At 28.8% G+C, this 22,275-nt stretch overlaps 1 protein-coding gene across 2 annotated transcripts; it reads right to left on the bottom strand.

Moving 5' to 3' along the window:
- Window positions 1-1,658: 1,658 nt before the first annotated feature.
- LOC106680515 (F-box/LRR-repeat protein 20) lies at window positions 1,659-22,031 on the bottom strand. 2 transcript variants are annotated; one of them, XM_067046093.1, is made up of 11 exons: window positions 21,672-21,802; window positions 18,189-18,393; window positions 16,583-16,650; window positions 15,165-15,294; window positions 13,985-14,169; window positions 13,607-13,743; window positions 12,037-12,176; window positions 9,295-9,486; window positions 9,050-9,151; window positions 5,326-5,538; window positions 1,659-2,988 (listed from the first exon to the last, which is right to left on the bottom strand). In XM_067046093.1, exons 2-11 carry the CDS (start codon window positions 18,249-18,251, stop codon window positions 2,881-2,883), a joined length of 1,338 nt encoding a protein of 445 aa, XP_066902194.1. In that variant the 5' UTR covers window positions 18,252-18,393; window positions 21,672-21,802; the 3' UTR covers window positions 1,659-2,880. The 2 variants fall into 2 exon arrangements, with proteins under 2 accessions (XP_066902194.1, XP_014275765.1); XM_014420279.2 differs by lacking the exon at window positions 18,189-18,393 and adding an exon at window positions 21,928-22,031 and having other exon boundaries at window positions 1,682-2,988; window positions 21,672-21,807.
- Window positions 22,032-22,275: the final 244 nt, after the last annotated feature.

Here is a 22,275-nt window from a genome sequence, read left to right as displayed (position 1 = left end):
ATATTTTCAATTTCACCATTGAAATCATGTCATCCATACATCATGGTTGAAAATTGTTTTACACTGCATTAAAAAAAGCGTTTTTCAGAATTTTTACTTATTATGTTCCAAAGATAGTTTAGGTTCACCGTAAATAGAGGCACATCTTCATTTTCTATAATTGTCCATAGGAGAACAAATGTACAAGTATTAAACTACGTTTGATCTTTCTTAAACAATGGCATAAGTATAGTTTTTTCGAATAGATTTCTTGCTCAGATTCTAAGAAAACTAAGCAAACTCAACAAATGAGTGCTTTGAGTACACAATAAATCAATGTCTCCTATTACAGAAAGTCATACTTAGAGAAAAAAAAATAAAAAAAGTAAAGCTTCATTTTAGTAATAGTTTGTGTGGTAAAATAATTATGAACCTAAGAAATGCCTACTAAAAGGACCTTAGCATATTCCAAAAGAAAATCCAAGATTTTGATTTAATAAATAACACTCGTCCCGAAATTTTATTATTCATTCTATAACATTAAAAAGTTTCAGGTAACATCAGTTAAGCAAACAAGAAAGTGGTTTTAACAATAATTCTTAATAAAATGTGCAGTACCAAACCCTTACCAGGACCCACTACCCACTCCCTAGGCTTTGACAGTCCACATGTTGGGAACCACTGATTTAATGTCACTATGACTAAATGGAGTTATAAAAGTTAGAGGAGGAGACACTCAATAGTGAACTGCTTTTATATTGAACTTGTATTTTTTATTTTTATTAAAAAATCCAAACTTTATTTTATTTTATTTTTTTCATGAGTTGCTATTTTTCTGATACTTTTCCATTGTTTATATTTTTTGTTTGTAATAACCCCAAACAGAAATATTCAACATTTCAAAATTACTTTTTTCATGAAAATTTCAAGTACCTGATTCTTATCACCAGTAGTTTAGTTCTTACGATTTAAAATATTATATATATATTTAAAAGAGAACTTTATTTATTTCACCTTTACCTATTTTTGTAAGCAATACAGGTGATCTACACAGATGTTACACAAGTATGCATAACATTGAACAGCTGTTTATAAACCTTACAGAATTATTCACTTTTTCATTTCTTTCAATTTAAATTTAATCTAAATTAAAGAGAACTGATATCTGTACCACACCTTCAGGCTAGAACTCTTTTCAGGGATTTACATATGTCTTAAGCGAGAAGAATACAGCAGAATCCTAGTAGTCGAGAAGTGCAAGGAAGTTGGCGTTCCTACAATATTTCTACTAGGAAAAAATTGTTTGAGAAAATAAAAAAAAAGTACAATGGAAAGAATCTAAGATGCTAAAACCTATAATGACAAAATCACAAGATAATACCATTTCTTCTGGTTATTAAAAATTCACAATCCTGATAAAATAAATCACCAAATACAGCTAAGTAAATTGATCAACATAATATAATAAAGTAGTTCCAGTTTTTAATCATGAATAGTTTATCATGAGATATTTAAGTTAGGAATTTTAAAATTGATATCTATGGGAATTCACAAATTGATGTACATTATATGTATAAAATAAGTATACATAACAGATAAAAATATTCATTTATTTTTCTTTAAAAACATGAAACAACAAGAATAATAATTAAAAATAAATCAGTCTTAAAACTATCATTTTGCTTATAAAAATGCAATGAACATTTCTTCTTTATTGACCTATGAAAAGTTTTATTTAGCTATGGTTACATTATTTATAATTCTTAGGGGTGAAACACAAATAATTTTATTCAAATACAAAATACAGTTTGTATTAATATTTCATTCAACATTAAATAATTAAATTTATAATTTATTAACATCATAAACTTTATGAGGCAACAAGCCACTAAATGAAACATTGTTAACATATTATTTTCTTTAATTAACTTTAATACTTAAATGTTTTAATATCAAAATTTAAAAAATAAAATGTAGGAAACATTCGAAAAAATATCATTCATTAATTTCTTAACATTTAAATAAAATGCATACAACTGAGAAAAAAAAAAATATATATATATATATACCTTTGGTATAAGCACAGATTTGGAATTTATGAGAAAAAATAAATAAATGATATCATGCTTTATCACAAATAAAAAAGTATACAACAAATGCTTCCTACTTAGTTTATCGAATGTGAAAAAAATTTATTTTAAATTTTTATAAAACTATAATTATGTGCAATAAATCTCTATAACATCACATATTTTATTCCTATCAACTTCGGTATTTTTAACACTAAGAGTGTGAACAACAACATTTAATGGTGTCTCATTGTGTACAATATAAAAATATTGTTAACTAATCAGCCTTTGAAATTTAAACAGCAATAAGCATAGCCAGTAAAAGTAAATTTTGGAACTATGTACATCAAAATTATCTATAACTCCTCTCTCGCCCGCTATGAATTTATTAACACTAGATGTAATGAAATGAATTAATGATTAAAAACTTCTTATCCAAAATAATATGCAATAATTTTCATAAAAATATTGATATCATTAAATAAATTTTATTCCAATTTTTAACTATGTACATGAAGTCAAACATGAGATGGACTAGGTTTGCAAGAGTTGGCATTATTTTTAAAAAAAATTATTAATTTAGTAATTAAGAATTAATATTAAAATAACTAAACAAGTGTATGCACTAAATAGTTTTAAACTGAAATAATAATTATCACTTAACTAATAAAATTTGCAAAATTATCTTTTTAGAATAAGTTTTCAAAACATTAGCTTGTTAAAAATTAATAACAATAAGAAACCTCTGCTTTTCTTACCCACTATATATACACAAAGTGATATATACAAACAATAAACTGCAAGTCAGTATTATGGCTATATACAGCTGAGTTCAAAGAATGGCACAACACCGACAATACCGTTGCCTTGATCCACTGGTATTTGGAGGAGGTGTCACTGGTGCGAAGTAAGCATGAACGCGGATGTTGGGTAGATGATTCTGAAATATTATTAAGAAACGGTATCAAATTATATTTATATCACCTAATTTTGCTTAAGTATAAATCTCAAAGCAAATTAGCCACTCAATACATCATATTGGACAATAATAGGGAGTTATTTATTCAATTGTGGTTACAAAACTAATTTAGACGTATATTTACTGTCTTAATATCAGAAGTCTAAAAAGGGATAGTAAAAAGAACTTCAATAAAACTGTTATTCCAGTCTATTTCTTTGGAATAACAGTTTAGGTCCTTGGAGTAGGCAAAACCTTAATAAGCTATAGCTAACTGGGTCATATTCATTGTTTATAATTATGAAATTTGTTAATTAAAAGTTTAGATTACATTTTACAACGTTTTAATTTATCATTTTCATCAAGTTTCATGTAAACTTTAAATAAAATTATATTAATTTAATAATTATTAGTCAATAGTTAATATTAATTTTATTATATTACTAGCAGACCTGGCAATGCATTGCTATTGCTATATTTGAGAATGTATACACATTAATTGAAAAATATTGAAAGTTTGATATCAACTAATATACAGATGAAGTGATACAGTAACGGTAACTATATAATAAACAGAATTAACTTCAACATGACTTAACCAAGCTACACCAAACTAACTGGTAGTGGTTTAGGGCTCTATAAACTGCACCAAAGAGTACAAACCGGTTCTGATTTGTTTAATCAGAACCGGAGATATAAAATAAAACGTTTGAAAAGTTTTTCTTTATTTAGAACCAATATTTTGCTATTATGGGCATTAAATCTAAACTTTGCTAACGTAAGTTAAAACAGGAGATATTCAGCTTTCCAACAGTTATATTAACGTAGAAATTGGGGTAAAATGCAGAGAAGTTATGATCATATGAACAATGGTCACCAGAACAAAGCAAAATCCTCCAAATAAATCAAGGTAAAAAATTTCCAATTTTTAATTTCTTTAAAAAATTTAGTATTTCAGACAATGTTAAAAACGAAGATGATACTCTTTTTCCTTTTTCTTCATAAAAAGACAAATCAATTGGCATATAATAACCATGAGAAAAATGTATACTTTTTGAGCTATGCACTAAAAATGGTTAATTTTGTTAATAACTTTTTTTTTTACCGAAAAAATTGGACCAGTATATAATCATCCCGAGAAAACCCTGAACATTTAGCAAAAAGCCCCATCATGATCAAATGAACAATATGCTAGTGCATATCAATAAACAAATATTGATTTCTATATATTAGATATTCAACTAATTATAATTAATGTTAATTTAATTGTTTATATTAATTACATTTACTTCCTTTTTGATCTGTTTTGAGTAATCATTTTCATTAAGTTTCATATAAATAACACGGCTAGTTGAATTCAATAAAATACATTATCAATGTTCCTAGCAACTTTTTTGACTTTAAGCTAGGCTGTTCACATATATGCACAGACAATGACTATCTTACAACACTTGATTATTTGAACTCAAGGGCCATTAAAAACTCAGATTCAAAATTTTGTATAATTAAAATGCTTCCTCTTACTATATATTTTATACATAAGTAAGTTAAAAGAAAACTGTTTAAAAAATATATATAATATTAATGTATGAAAATAAAAATTAGTTTGAAACTCTTGAGAAACAAAAATTAATAGTTATTTTCAGTCTCTAATTTTGGATTTTAAATCAAGCTGACAACAAAATTTAGCAGAAAAAAAAATACATGCTCCCTTAGATTCCCATAGGCTTTGTGGGCTGAAGGGCATTTTCACTACCCAGTAAAGAAGCTGCTGTGCACCCTCCACACAGAGTGAAGTTTAAATTAAAATCCAATGCAGCAGTATCGAAAGTTATAATGAATAAAAGCAAGTGCTCACAGGACAAAGATCATCTCTTAAATTACCCCACTGAAAGGGTTGAGTAGCACGTATCTATTTCTGTTCATCTATACTCTGTTAAAAGAAGTTTCTTTAATTGCCAAAAGTAGGTATCCAACAATTTTGGTTTGTTTTTTCCATGACATTTACTGTCAATGCCTCACTGATAGGCACCCTTTAATTATTCTGAACACAAAATAATTAACAACATACAATGTTTAGTACTTAAAACATCAATATCATCAAATTAAATGAAATAGGTTATAGCTCAATCCAGTAAAACTGACAGAAAACAATCAGTGAAATTAAATAGAGACAAAACAGAATCGAGGGTAACATTCAGAAAGTTTTTTGATGCAAGAAAATGGGATTATGGAAGGGAAGGGATTCACAATAATGCAAAGTACTGAAAATATGATAACACTATTACTAGAGATAAGATATATATACTGGTTTATTACCCTAAGTCTTCTAATGCCAGCCCTAGTGATCAGCTGACAATCATATAATTCTACGCGCTGTAAATTATGGCAGGTGATGAGATGTTCGAGGGATGTATCCGTGATAAGAGGACAATTATCTAATTCGAGTACAGTTAGATGTTCTGCTGAGCATGGAGAAGTTCCCAAAGACCGAATACCATCATCAGTAATCAGTTCACAATGAGACAAGCTCTATAAACACAGGAGTCTTAGTAAACATCACATCAAAAATAATAAAATATATTTAATATAGCAAAAAAACAATTTAAAAAAAAAAAAATCATCTTTGTACCTCTTTTAATTTAACATTGTAAATTTTTATTTGTCTTCTTCATAGTAATATATTTATGTACACTTTATTATCTCTCAATCAATTTCATCCTTTTTCTATTCTTACCTAATTATTATATAACATACACTTTTATATACTTTCTCTTGTTTAATTTTATTTATTTAATCTCTTCTTGTTTTCATAATTATAATTAAAATTAAAATCTGTACCGCTAAAACCCATGAAGGGTCAGGGGTTCAGTAGTTTGTTAGGAAGTACTGTTACTAGACCAACGGTTGTGCAAGGAGGTGATTTGGTCAGAATCACGCTCGACCGCCAGATTTTTACCCAATTAAGGGAACCCAATTTAAGAGGCTAGGTGGACGCCAGGAGAGCTCCAGAACCCATAGGAGTTGACTTACAGCTACAGTGTAATTTATAATTATAATACCTAACTATAACTTTACATTTATAACATAATTTCATATTCTTTAGTTGTCACACAAATACTATTAAACAGGCATTTAAAATGTTTTTTTCCCAAGCTCCAAACTGTCATTTCCTTTCTTAGTTGCCTCCAGGAAGGTTCAAGGTTAGTATTTTCATATATTATTTATTATCTTTTTTCTCCATCCTAATTTATCTCGATGATTTATTTATCCCACCAACATGCTTACTATGTTTCCTACTTCATTACTTATTTTAATTTTTTTACCATACTTTTAATAATTTATTTATTTATTATAACCTGAGCTCTACATTCTAATTCTGTATAATTTATTACTATATTTGTTACTAATATTTTATTCAACACATTTCAACTTCCATATTGTTTTAATTTAATCTATTAACTTTTATATAATTTTTAAAATTTTCTTTAAGCCCTGCCATAGTGTACAATATTTCATTTATATTGTTTATTTAGTCCAGATAAAAACCTGCAAGGTGGGTTGAAACGTTGGTTGCCAATAAATAGTTTTTGCTATTTTGTAGACTACTATATACTGATACGCAAATCATCTTATTTTGCAATCAAAAGTGGTTAACCAATAAATTATGTTAAATAATAAATGAAATATTTAAACATAATTTAAAAACAAAGGAAAGGCCGTAGGTTTTTACAGGGCTTTTAAATGGCAGAAATGCCTCCTTTGGCATAGAAAAAAAAAGAAAAGGTTTTTACAAAATCCTGATGATTATTTATCAGTGAAGTAAGGACAAATTATTAATAAGACAAGACAAAAATATATTATAGTTTAAACAAGCTCTAATTTATATTAATTTAATTTGTTTTAAATGTATTTTTTTTTTATAATCTTAAAATTCTTTCTTGAGACTGGCAATTTTTTACTAAATATCAAAAACACTATCCAAATTATAGTCTCAAAACATTTATTTCATTTATTTTTTATTATTATAGTTGTTTGAGAGTGGTTTAGTTTCTTTTTAAATAATTTTGATCTCTTTTCTCTCAACTTTATTCTTTTTAACATCCGACGTTTCGACCTCTCAGGTCATTCTCAAGGATTCCTACAAACAGCTCCTTTTAATTACTATTAACTTACTCCTAGTAATTAAAAGGAGCTGTTTGTAGGAATCCTTGAGAATGACCTGAGAGGTCGAAACGTCGGATGTTAAAAAGAATAAAGTTGAGAGAAAAGAGATCAAAATTGTTTAAAAAGAAACTTTTATTTCATTTACACGTCCAACGTTTCGGCCAATTCGGCCATCTTCAGGGACAATCTTAATTTACTATGAGACATATCATTTAACCATTTAAAAAAATTCCATACAGGCTATTCTGCCCAGGTCAAAACATTTATATCTAATATGTCAAAAATACATTAAAAATCACAGTCAAATTATTTCTCTTTTACCACTATTTATACACTTTTATTACAACCTCACACAAGAAATACATTAAAAATCACAGTCAAATTATTTCTCTTTTACCACTATTTATACACTTTTATTACAACCTCACTTGTTTTTTTTTTTATGGCAGAATTTAGCCAACATTTTCCAACAGATAGGGAAGAACTAATAATTAGTTAATTTATGGAGTAATCAAATATATTTTAACTCAAAATTTCTCTAAAAGTCAAACTAATTATACTAAACTTTATTATAAAACTAATAAAAATGCTTAAAAACAAATAACATGGTTATTAGAGTACTAATTGAGAAAAAATGAAAATAATTCATTAATCATCATAATCATTTTATCTCCTTTAGCGCTAGCGCAGTTTGGGGTTACAATTTGTAGAGCCTGGACCAGATGTCTCGTTCTTGGAGCATTTCCTTCTCCTGCTCCAGTCCATATCCCGCCTCCTTAGCACTCTCCTCCCAGGAAATGCACTATCTTCCTCTTGGTGTTCTTCCCTCCAAACAAGTCTCATACATCTTTTGCTGGCAATTCTTTCCTGGTCCATCCGAAGGAGGTGTCGGAATCACCTTAGCTTGTGCCTCTCTAGGATACTATCAGCCAGTTTGACTTTAGGTTAGACTGTATGGTATTGTTCTGTACTCTATCTCGTCATGTTCTTCCTTCCACCTTACGAAGGTAACACATCTCCATGGATTGGATCCGGCTCTTGTGTTTCGAGGTGAGGGTCCACGATTCAGAAGAGTAGGAAAGAATAGGGGGTTACCTCGAATTATAGATCATCATTTTAGTTTTTCTCGTCACCTCCCTTTTACCCAGGAAACCCCTTTGAAACAAACTAAATACTTTTCCAGCTGCACCGATCCTTTGGGAAGCTTCTTCATCCATGTAGCTACTTTCTTTGAGATGAGCACCTAGATATTGGAAATTCTCGACCTGCTCTAGTCTTTCTGTTTGCTCTGATAGCCCTCATTATTCTCTGGGGTTTCTTTCCTATCCTCATACATTAGGTCTTTTCCGGGTTAATTTTCTTGTTTATTGTAACCATTTCTTCTTGAAGAACATTTATGTTGTATTGGAGGTCTCATTCGTTGGAACCAGCAAGACCAGGTCATCCGCAAAAGCTAACACAGAAAATCTGATGGGTTGTAAGTTCCTGGGTCCTAACTGAAATTGTCTCATTCTCAACTTAGCCTTCTTTAACACTTTATCGAGGACTACTATAAAGAGCAGCGATATGTTGCATTGTGAAGATGAGATCTTGTGTGCTTCGTTGTGCTCTGAAACCGTCTTGTTCCTCTCCGAGCTGGCTATCAACCAATGTTCTTATTCTTCTCTCCAATACTCTTAAAGTACATTGCTAGATATACTGTGAAGTGAAATTCCATGGTAGTAACCACACTCTTGATTGTCCCCTTTCTTATAAATAGGAACACTGGAACTTCCCAGTCCTTAGGAATTCTCTTTTCTTTCCAAATGAGATTCAAAAGTTAATTCATTAATTTAAAATAATTAAATTAAAATTTGTATAAAAAATAAAAACTTGCCAATTTTTCAAGACGCGGACAACCCATTGCGAGATGAATAAGAGTTTGATCAGTAATGAGGATACATTCTTCCAAATCCATTTTTTCTAATAGACGGCAATTCTGAAAGAAATGAGCAAGATGTGAAAAAGTAAGTACTATCGTTAAACAGACCAGCTAAAAATAAACAAAGAAATAATTACATAATTCATTGAATTACTAAGAAATAATTACGAATTAATACTCTATAAAATAACTGTACTCACCCTAGCAAGAGCTTGAAATCCAGTGTCAGTGAACTGGGCACATCCTGCTACTTCTAGTGTGGAAAGAGAATGGCAATGCTGCGCCAAAGCTACTAGTGACGCATCAGTCAGGCGGACACAGCCAGATAAGCATACATTGTGCAAGCCCGGGCAACACTGGGCCAATTTTGAAACACCACTATCTTCAACACTCTGAAATACAAAAAAAAATTTCAACTATTAAAAACATTTTAAAATAAGAAAATACATATAGACAAGAATAAGTAGTTTACTCCATCTTGACTCACGAAGGGCACAGCAGACAAAATATAAGCGAGGAGACCTACCAGATCCACCACAATACCATAGATCAGCGGGCAAGTAAGGTGCGTCAATTGGCCATTTTGACACTTCCACAACTCTTAACTCTTTTATTATAGTTCTTTTAATTACAAAGAATAAAACTCTGATAGCATAATAACAATAATCGTAATCAACAATAACTAATATAAGCAATTTTTAGTTGAAGTAGAACATGCTAACAATAGAAAAGCACTGATTGTACCAAAATATACTGAATCAAAACAATGAATGTAAGTATCAGAGGATATTAAGCTTAAATTACAGTTAAGCTATTTAATGAATATTTTTGTAAGACAATAAGATATTAAATTACCAACTTTTATTACAGTCATGTTAAGGACAATAAGGATTGGTGATTAACCACAATAAAAAAAAAAAAATTACATTGATAAATGAGAAATGCTGATACTGTTAACTTTTTACATTTTAATATCAACAAATATTCACACGAATAAATAGCTGGAGAGTTCTCTTGCTTCAAATATGCCGTATATTTGCTAATACTGTTTCGATTTAATTGTCTTTCAAATACCACAAAAAATGCCACTTTTTCAGTACTAGAAGACTAATGACCAAAAATGTTCTTTTTAGACTCATTTTCAAACTAGAATGAATAGATTTGTCGAAAAATGCATATTGAATATTTGATACAATTACAACTCTACTTCACTGAGAAAGAATGTAAAAATATGAGTAAAAAGGCCTATGAGTACCTCTGCTAATACTGACATAATTCAACATTGTTTTTTATTAGCTTATAAATAAGCATAGTTTACCATAATATTAATACTTTTTGAGTTATTTAGACTTATATGAAATTTTCAGTTTTTTTTTCTAGAAGATTTAAGTTATATATAAATAGTTAAAAAACATTAAGACTTTAAGCAAGTTTCATCAAAATCATTAAGAGCGATTTTGGCACAAAAGTCTAGAGAAACACATGTTTTTCATCTATTGAGCACAGGGAACCTGATTTGATACACAGGCATCAAGAAAATTGGCCCATCGGTTCAGTAGATAACTGTGGCACAGACCAATGGTAAAAAATGGTTTTATTGGACTCAGGAGTCTCTAATACAGATAAATCTGTTAAAAACTGCACTTTGAAAATTTAACCTTATCACAACACTATCCTTGCCTGTGTGTCAAGAAATGTAAAAATGCTAACAGTTAATTTTAAATTATCTTTAATTTCCTCAATTACTTAAATACAAGAAGTATCGTAAACAGGCAGAATTTTTATAAGATTTCACTTAATGTATATCTTTTAGTCCTTTAGTCATAAAAGTGGAAATAAAAATCTTTTATTAGTTTTGTCCATCTGTATTTTGAAAGACTTATTGTTCTTACCTAAAGAATCATTTTTAATGACACCTCTAAGACTTAAGAATTGGTTAATTCAATTAAAAATATGAAGAATTGTTCTGTTTAAAAATGGAATATATGAACAAAAGGTGGACCCCACAATAAGCATCATTAGCAGTCAATATAATAAGAAAGAATCTCAAGCTTGATATGGGATAAAGAAAACATAAGAGTGTCATTTTTTTTTCTTCTATTGGATTCCGAGAAATTATCTTCATTCTACCCTCAATTCAAGTTAGAATGCAAGAGTAACTCAAGGAAGTAGTTACCTGAATAGGGATGAGAACAGAGAGAGAAGAAGATAAGATGCCGTCAACATCCACATAACCATCCCACCTAAGTGAGTTCACTCTATTTTTCATTTCTAACCCACTGTAACCGGATCTTCGTGCACATCGACACACATCAATATTGCCATCTTGCTGGCACCACTCAAAATTATAAATCTAGCCTAATCCACACATGTTTCTTTTTGGCTACCCCTTATAACTCTGAAATTATAACATAGATTCTAGTTTTTTTTTTTTTCCTAAGGTTCTCTGTCCACAATCCTTTGAACTGTTTAATAAATTCATTTTTTCCTCCTTCAATTAAATTATATACAGTCCACTCATTAACCCAACGAGTGTATTCTAAAGAAACGTAGTGCCTGGCCATCAGTTAAAGGTACACTTCATACAAGAATTCTATTTAATAAATGTTCTGGAACAGATATGAGTAAACTAATTGACTAATCCATAACATAACATTAACTTGAATACATTATATAAAGCCGACCTCGAGCAATTTTTCCATTTTGTTTTTATTTCTAATAATCTTTTGTCAGTTCCTCTAAAATAAATTTCAAACAAACTTAAACGATTTTCTATTAGGTTTAAAAGTCAAATGATATATCTGAAATAAACACTATTTATTATCTCCCCTGAAATAAAAATCAATAATAAACGATACAATGACCCAGAGAAGAAGCTTTAAAGAGTTCTATCTCCTTCCCCGAGGCCATAAATAATTATAAAACGGTGAGTATGTACTTACAACACAGCCATGTAGATTGACAACTTGAAGGAGAGGACAGTACTGGGCTAGGCAATAAATAGCTTTGTCCGTTATTTGAAGGCATCCTTTGGAGATGAATGACTTCAGTTTAGGACAACCTCTTGCAAGGGCCTCAACTCCTGATCACCAAAAATCATACCTTTGAATAAAGCCACAGTTTCACTCTATACAATAAAATGTTTAAATCTAAAACAATAACATATCCAACATGCCTATGAATATTACGTTTAAAAGAAGAATGGTTCAGAAATAAATATTTCATTTAAACATCAATAATAAGTTTAAATAAAATAATTTGTATCCAAGTTAAGTCTCAAAATACTCTTTATTATTTCTTTAAAAGTTCAATGTTTCAGCCAACTCGACCATCCTCAAGGACAAATCTTAAATATAAATTTACACCTCCAACCAATAATTTAAAAACTTTTTGCAGGTTATTCTGCTGAGGTTATTAATTTCATTCAAATTACCCTACTTTGTCATTTTTTTTATTTACAAAAGATGTAAACTGAAAATAAAATATTCAAAAGAAGTTATCTTTTAAAAGATTTTATAAGTATAAACATTAAAAAAAGATAATATCTTTTTCATTAATATGACTTTAACTAGGCAAACTGAAAATTTAGAAAAAATAATGAAGTAAAAACATAAAACCGAACAGGTAAAAAAAATATTACGACACTTATATTGTTGTTTATTGGATTAATAACCTCGTAAACTCTAAATCGAAGTAGGACAGGTTATTCAATCCTGAAGGGTAAAATCTGATAGATTTCTCGATCTGGAGCAGTTTATGTTTATTTCTTGGTTGTTCCGATAAATGAATCTTAACACTCCTACTCTGATTGGGACTAGATAAACTCTAGTTAACCATCAGGAATTGCCAAAAAATACCACTACATTCACTTACCAGACTAATTCTCATGCAAAATGTACCCACCAGTACCAGTACCAGTAAACCCATCACTCTCAAATGTTTTAAAAATTTATCAAGGTTTTAAATAAACAGTATATTCAATAAAAAATAGTTTTTCATAACCTTATGGGCAGATTCAGAGTTTGAACAATCTACTGATTTCAAATCTAAGAAACGGTGTGATCAGTGATATACAAAGAACAATAATATGGTAAGGAATGCTTTAGTACATCTTTAGAAATAGTTCCACACATGCACAATGCATTATGCACTTTCATATTTAGAAAAAAGTTCATGAAATCCTCCAATCCTGAATTGGTCTCAAAGCCTATTAGCATAGCTGTTGGATTAACTAAACAAATTTCATGAATTAGTAGTAGCCAAGATTAAGATTTCAATCACTGGAGTGTCTAAGATAACATTAAGGGTTTAAAGACGAGATTAGTAACCTATAAATATCTTTCTGATACTGAGTCATAAATTAGAAGAAAAATAATTATTGAAAGAGCAATAAGGATTACATAGGACAAGATCTTGACACCAGTTGAATAAATTAACGAAAAAAGACTAATGTTATAAAGTATGTGTTTGAGCTCCGACAAGAAACAAAACCGTAATTTAAAAAAGGAATACCATTTTCAGTGACAGCTTCACACCATGATATATTTATATTTGTTAAGTTTGGAGTTCCATCAGCAAGGGTCTTTAGCGAGAAATCTGTCACCTTCGAGCATGAACCAAGATCCAGCCGTGACAATTTTTTGCAATGCCTGAAAAACAAACTTTTGTAATTTTTGGCAGGAAATAAATAAAATAAAATCACCTAAAGATTAAAAATTTAACGTTATTTAGGTTTCAAACACAAATAAGAAATACAACTCTAAAAAATAAACAAATAATCAAATCTAAACAGACTAAAAAAAAAAAAACAATCATGTATCCTTCCTATGAAGGTTACAATCTATTAACAAGAATAACAATTAATTATATAGCACATAATGAACTATTTACCTGGCCAATGATTGGCACGTGGCATCCGTAATATTCTTACAACCATTAAGATTAAGATCTTCAACATTAATACAATATCCAGCCAAAGTACGCATTGAGCTATCTTCAACTGACTGACAACCTCGCAAACTTAACTTTCTTAGAAATCCACCGCAACGCCGGGATAAATTTTCAATAACTGAACCCTAAAATAGAAAATTTTGAAAGGAAATAAAACAATACAAATAAATTTAAAAAATACATAAAACTTTCTCATCATGAACTCTAATACAAGGGTGGTTTGAAAAGTTCTCGGAATCACCGCTAAATGTCAGTGCTAGAGCAACGAGGTTCCCGCACAATAATCACTCAATTCTTTCGTTCTTTATTTTAATATTACTATTATCTCTGTGCATTATTATATACAGTTTAAAAATATTCTTATATTCCACTATGCACTTTCTTCAATACTACTCCTGTACCTATACTATCTGTTGTCTTCTTATTTTTCTTACTTTTCTGTAGATCCATTTAATCATTATGTTTGTTCTTAGCTCTGACAAAGGCCTAAAATTCTGGCTGCAACATTAGCACTAATAAATAAGTTTTTACTTACTCGTGTTCTCCTCATACATAATCTACGGTAAACTAAATACTCACCATTAAGAAAAATTAAGATGTAAGAAGGAAAAACCTCTTCCTGAAATGTAATTTAACAGTTCAATAACCTTCCAATACACTTGGTAGAATAAATTAAAAAATTTTCTCATTTGTTACACCATCATATTTTTGTATAATGTATAACAGGAGTATAACAACCAATATCTGATCTACTTTTTTTTTTTTTTTTTTCAAAAAGATCAAGCAGTTCTTAACAACCATCTTTGTTACAATTTTGTACTAAACCATTACATTCTGTTGAATACTCTTATCCAGCATAAACTTTAAAATTGAATAATATTCTTCCTATCTTAAACAAATTAACCAATCTAACATTGGAAATATAAGCAAAACCGACAAAAGTTTAAGACAATAATGTAAATGTACGACCTTTCCAGTAAAAATGTATGACAATACAACAAAGGTTTTAAAATATAATCTTAAGTGAGTTGCTTGAGGGGGTATGGTCAAATAAAAAAATATACTAATAAGTTTAAACTTATTTTTAACATATATTATTTAACCTTAACATTATACATACCTCAACATCAGTTTGAAAGTTAAAGAGATCAATCCTTTGCCAATTAGAACCATCAAGGGCAAGTACATTCCATGTTTTAGAAACCTGAGCGCATCGGCAGAGTGAAACGACATCTAAGTATGAAAATATTCTGAAACAAAAATGTTTAATATTTGACAGTGGAAATAAAATAGGTAATATAAAGAAACAACTCATTAATTAAGTAATGCATCATGTTATTACATCATACTGATCAACCAAATTGGGCCAAGAAAAATATATAATACATTAAATATTGAATGTATTAAATACTCATATTGGCATAGTGGTATTTCATACATCAGTTCATGTATGATAAAATAACATATTTATATTAAAATATGCAAATATATTTTAACACAAGAACATTGATATACTTTTTGAACATAAAGTAAAATTTACTTTAATAGGCCAAGTTAATTGCTACTGCTGTCAAAAATTGACATTGAATGTTCTTGCACTAGGCTATGGAAGACTAAAATGAACAATTAAATTTTAATTTTTTTCTACAAAAATATTTCACCTTTTATTTAATAGATATTTGTTCATAGTAAATTTTCTTTCTACTTCTATGCCCCGATTTCAGTCTCAGTGCTACTTCATGATTTTATATTAGAATAAGTAGTACTATAACCCAAAAAGGATCTTGGGTCCAGTACTTGCAAATAAAGTAATAGCAATGATTGTGCAAGGTCATTTGGTCAGGATCATGCTCAAAGCGAGGTCTTGCTCCTAATTAAAAGATCCAATTTTATAGAGGCTCGATGTGTCCCATGAGTCATTGTTTGAAAAACCCACAGTCATTCCTCAGCTAATAAAAACAGCATAAATAATTATCTACCAAAGCTCAACTCGAATCCAAACCAAGATACAAGCACAAAACCTTGCTCACTCAGTTACCTTACTCCTTAAAATTAAAATTAAAATTAAGATTATTTGTTGAATAGAAGACTGACGTGAAACACGAACAGCTGCTGATCTTTGAATTTTAGGAGATTTTAAGGGCAAAGAAGAATGGAAGTGATAAACTAACTAGGAGACACACAGTGCCTTTGGAGAGGCTGATATAGTCAGAACAATAAAGTTATGGCGTTTAATATATGCAGAGCATATCACCAAGATGGCAATGGAAAACTATCAAAAATGCTCCTAACACAGCCAATTTATGAGATAAGGATGAGGATAGGACAAAAGCTGAGGCGGTTGAATGGTGTGGCAGGAGACACTGACAATATCCTAGGAGTCAGGGACTGGATAGTACTACCACAAGACCGTGACGATAGGAGGAAGCGATTGGAAGAGGCTAATACCTGTTACTGGGTCATAGCACCATCATTATAATATAATGAGAATAGACCTTAGTCAAATCAAATATATAATAAAAAAAAAAAGTACTTTACCGTAACAGTAATTCTTTTGGCAACTTTTTATTGATCACAGCTTCCTCTTCGTGAAATACACGGCCCAACTAAAGCACAAAGAAATCATTAAAAGAAGCCATCATATATACAAAGCAACTTATGTTATTACTTCAATATTTACTAACAACTAATTAAAATTGCCAATTGCCGCCCAATAAAGAAATTAGTATATTATGTATAATAATCAAAAAAATAACTTGCACTTAAAATATATAATATAAAGGGTCTTGCTTATTTGTTAAGCACTTGACCATTATTGATAAATTAAATTTTGAAATAATTTCAGAAAAAGAATTTGGAATTGATGTTATTGTTTGCTGCCATCATAAAATAAAGTAACCATTCCACAAAAATTAAATAAAGTTTTAAAATTGAGGTAATGCTGTAAGTCCAAAATAGTAATTAGTTCAAATAATTCCATTCACACAACCCTCTAAAATTAAATAATAAATAGAATAGGCACCACTGGATATTTATGGACATTAAACTACTCTTGCAAGGAATTTACTAAGACATTAAAACAATTACAATATCAATATAACAAACTTATTTACTATGGAAATTAGAAATATATAGAAACTAATACGTGTAAAATCTACCAAAATTTTAAACAAGAAATGTGAATGATGAAAGCAGCATTTTTAATTTCTAAAATCATTAACAAACAAAAAATAGTACAATTTGAACCTAACAGATTGAAGACTCAAAGAAACTATAAGCACTAATAATATAGAACTAATAAACAATTAAAATAAAGCTAATTTATTTATAAAGCAAAAATTTTCTTTGTATAATTTATATATATATATATATATGAAATGCTCATCAGAACAAAAACTATCAAATAACAGCCAGGGTCTTATAAGTATTGAAATTATAATAAATTAGATTTGAAGTTTTGAAATTTTTCAATGACAAATAAAATTTATATCTTTAGTTATTTAAGTATGTAGCCTACTTATTTAACTCTTACAAAGAATGTAATGCTTTTTTTTTTTTTTTTTTGTAATTTAATGTCATTTAAGCAAAGACATGTTCAACAGATTATTACTCAATTCTAACCAGAGTTAGAAGAACAAGAGTTATTATCTGGGTCCGTCACAAAATAAATTTTATTCTTATACTGCTGTTGCACCGAGAATGCTAAGGTGATAATCAACACGCTCAGAATATAATACCTTAAAACTCATTAATAATAATTTGAAGGAATACAGTCCCTTTTTTTATTTTTATACTACAAAATATAGTCACTCACAAAATACTACCTGTTAATAGACATGTACAGCTTTTTTCAGCCAATTACACACATCATGACTATTTGACTAAAAAATTTATATATTCCTTAATGCTAAACAAATGTATATAACAATAAAACATACGCTACTTATTAAATTCTAAGTTTGCTATTGTCATCTATATATATTTATATATATATATTTTTTTTTCATTTTGTTTTAGGGTTCAAAAGTTCATAGATATTTTGAAAAATATATGACCAAAAACCCTCAAACTACAAACATACATTAATTCAAACACCTAAACATAGGCGCGCACATATATTAAGTGTTAATATTTCAGAGCCTACCAGTATTGTTTTAAAATGCTCGGCATGTCCTTTGACAACTGATGTCACGGACCACATCTGCATTGCTTAAAGTTTCTAAAAACAGATATGGGGTCTGTCAGTTTCTCGAATCTCAAGTACTCTTGAAAACACTGCTTTCAGGATGATGGTTTCGCAGGAACTAAGAGATGCTGGACATAGTTTCACTTCCAGAGTCATAAAAAAACTGAGAACAAAGTGGAACAGGAGAGCTGATTAGACTTGTAGCATCGTTGAATTAGAACAATTGTAGGAATAATGCTTCACTTATGATGCATAACTGGTCGAGTCAAAATAATAACTTGCATCTTATAATCATAATTTTAATCAAGAATTTCCCCTTAATTACATGCATAAATCCAATAAACCAACATAATTATGTCATAAAATATATCATAATGCATTGAGACAAAATTACCAACTTACCACAGACTAAAAATCAAAATTTATGTACAAAATTAAATAAATTCAACTAAGAGAAATATATATATATTTTTTTAGGATATAACTAAAAGATCCCTTAAATAACATTCATCCTCAAAAAATGTCCAACAATACAATAAACTACTGCATCATCGTTACCTGAACTGGTCCAAGAAAACCTTTCTTCTTGCCACTGTAGTATGCGCTGAGAGATCAGTTGGAAATGTTGAAAAAAAAAAATTATAATAAAAATTAAAAAAAAAAAAAAAAAAAAAAAAGGAAGAACCAACTTGAATTAAAAATAAAATATTTTTTTTTTATGAATAAAAAAATTATAGCATAAGAGAATATATAGAAAAAAAAATTATACAAATAAATAAATGAAACTTCATTTTCCAATTTTATATAATAAAAAATAAAATCAATTACATCACTCTGGGGAACAAAAAAGTATTTAACACAATAAGCATAAGTTCAGAAAAAAAAAATTAACTCTTTTAATGAAGACATGAAAACAAAAAGTGAAATAAACCCTGGCTTATATGAGATAAATATACATGCAAATGCAAATGAGAAAAAAAAATTTCCAAAAGAGTTAGAACAAAATATTCTGATAATAAATATTAGAAAAATGTGATCCAATTAATGGTTTGACCATTTGGTACGTAAGAATGGTTTTCAATAAAAAAAATTTCAAATTAAAAAATTTATTAAAAGATGATAGAATTATTATTGAAGATTTAAGCTGCCATTACACTACAATCACAATATGGAAAAGAAAACATATATGAATGTCTGAACTCAAACCTCCATTTAGCTGGGTAGTGATGATATATTAATTTTTTTGTTTTCTCTGCAAACCCATATCTCGCATTGAAAAAGGGTTTCCTGAGGCTGATATTATATCAAACGAGCGGAGCAGGAAGAAAATTGTGAGATGTCACGAAGCTAGCTAGAGTACACATACATCACTAGGATTCACATACTAACTACACATCCTGATAAGAAGTGTTCACAGAGAGCAGCCAATCTCCAAATGATAATATTGCTCTTGCTTACTGGTAAAAATTGAATATAGCGTGAGCCAGAGCATTTACAGCTTTATATTATTACCAATTTAAAACATACATAAATTATAATTAAATAAAAGTACATCACTCACATGATCGGTAGTTATTAATGCCAATAACAGAATTACATAAATTAATCTAACAAGAAAATGATAACTAAAAATAACAAGAAATAGATTTCTTAAAAATAAAAAATAAAATCTTTTTCACGATGCTTTAACATGATATAGTAGCTCTAATAAAAAATAAATCAGGTAAAATCAAGATAGTAAGGGCACTATCATAAAAAATAGTTGATCTAATTATGTTCAAATTTTCATTTAAACCATATTTATAAACTTTGATCTTAAATAACTCGATGAGCTTCATCAATAAATACATTCAATTAACCTCAATGTATTTAGTTAACATATTAAAGGTTGATAAACAGATAAACAAAATTTCTCTGGTAAAAAATCTCCTTTTCTACCAAAATAAATCTTTTATTTTATATAATGATAGGGCAATCACAAATGAGTCACCAATAAAAGCTAAAGAAATAATGATAGGTCTCAAGAGGACATTTAAATGACAAAAGAAGAAAGCATTATATACCTATGAGAATTTCAAGATAATATAAAAACCAATTTTAAAAATAAATATTAATATGACAAAGAATTCAGATTGATAAATGTGTAGTAACATTTTGATGAATTCTAAAGGTGTTTCAAAAAACATTAGAACTACATCAGCAGACAATGTCTGATTATTTCACCAAGAAATGATATTTTACTTATGTTCAGATATATTATTAGTCATCATATCATGCAATTTCCAAAAACAACATATCTTTAATTTTATTCAACCAGCTTTATGAACATTAAAACTGATATGTTCTTTAAATGACTAATCAATAAAAGAAATGACCAAAACACTCATACTAAAAGACTGAAAAGGGCCAAAATGAGAGGTTCACAATACAGGGTTTTACATACATAGTTATGTAAGTTAATTAAAGGGCTGATAGGTATGCTGCAGCGTATTTTCCTCAAGTGTATCAAGACATTACTTCTTTTTTCCAAGATAATGATCATGTAAACTCATCTGTTGGTGATTTATTTTGTGAATAGCAGGTGTATATATAAGGAAATAAATGTAATACAAAAATAAAGCATGTCTTACAATAATTATAATAAATAATTTAGATTTGAACACTGCTTACTGTAGAGTTAGTACTTTTCTTTTTTATCTGAGTATATAAAAATATAACATACATTGCGCAGAAACATAAACAAGTATATGGGATATAAAATGTAATCAAATCAATGTCACAAGTTAGAATCAAACTATAATTATAAATTAATTTTTCTTCATGGGGTATCATTAGTCTAAAAGGCAATATGTCAGTGAACACAAACGTCTGAATTTTAAAAAAATCTTTCCGACTAGACAAAAATTCAAAATTTGATGAAGATGTTATACTGGTCAATTCTTGAATAAACTAATCAATATTCATAAGGCAACTTCAATAGGAATATTTTTCATGTACCTATACACTGCAACAGTCTGTAATAACTTCAATACAAAAACTAATACCAGGAAATACAAATTATGACAAAATTCGGAAATCACTTATCAATCCAGTCCTTTATCACTTGAAAAGTGAAGACAATACGATGAAATAAAAAAAAAAAAAACTTTATAACAAAAATATTATATTTTTTTTTTAATTAATGTTATCTTAATTATAAGAATATACCTTAGAAATCAATATAAGGATGACAGTAGCAAACAAGCTAAACAAAACCTGTTTTAAAGGAAATATTTTTTAACAGCTAAAGATTGATAATATTCAAAGTATTAATTTATTTTTCCCTTACCATACCTATTAATAATAAATTAAAATAGAATAAATATATAGACATAGCATAGTCTTTATAAAAATAAATAAAAACTTCAGGAACCTAACACAACTTAAAAATAATTAATTTACCTCAATTCTGTGTCTTGTATTATGAATCATGATTACAGTTCCACTTAATTATACTAAGTTTTCAAGTTGTCAAATAATTTCCTTCTACACCGAGGCCTAAGGTGGCTTTTATACTTTGTAAACAAACAAAGGATTCCTTAAAAAAAAAAATAAGCGAATAATAGATTTATACCTAAAATTAAGAACCTATGAAAAACAATTATTCTCAATCATAAAATAAATAAATTACAAGACAATCAAGGTATTAATCACTTACAAAACGAAATCTCAATAAGAAAACAAAGACCAAGACGTCTGCAATCACCTGAAATCAGGCGAAAAGCATTCTGGGAAAACTTGGAAGTCAATGCGCCATTTCTCAATTTATGAACTTTTCAAGTAGATATTATTTCTTAAAGCATTATATATCTTAACTATATATTTCTTTATCAATAAGTACAAAAAAATAATAATAATATCTTGAGGGCAGGAAAGAAACAACATTATTGATTACTTTTTATTTGAACAAGATATCATACGCACACTAGTTCACTGACATTTAAGTAGTCAGAGGTGCTGAAATAGAAACGGATCATTTGCTTTTCGTCGCAGACTCATAGATCAT

The sequence above is a fragment of the Halyomorpha halys genome, unplaced genomic scaffold (genome assembly GCF_000696795.3).
Source record: "Halyomorpha halys isolate HHAL.00 unplaced genomic scaffold, Hhal_1.1 Scaffold265.1, whole genome shotgun sequence".
Lineage (NCBI taxonomy): Eukaryota > Metazoa > Arthropoda > Insecta > Hemiptera > Pentatomidae > Halyomorpha > Halyomorpha halys.
This window is presented reverse-complemented; position numbering and strand designations above follow the sequence as displayed.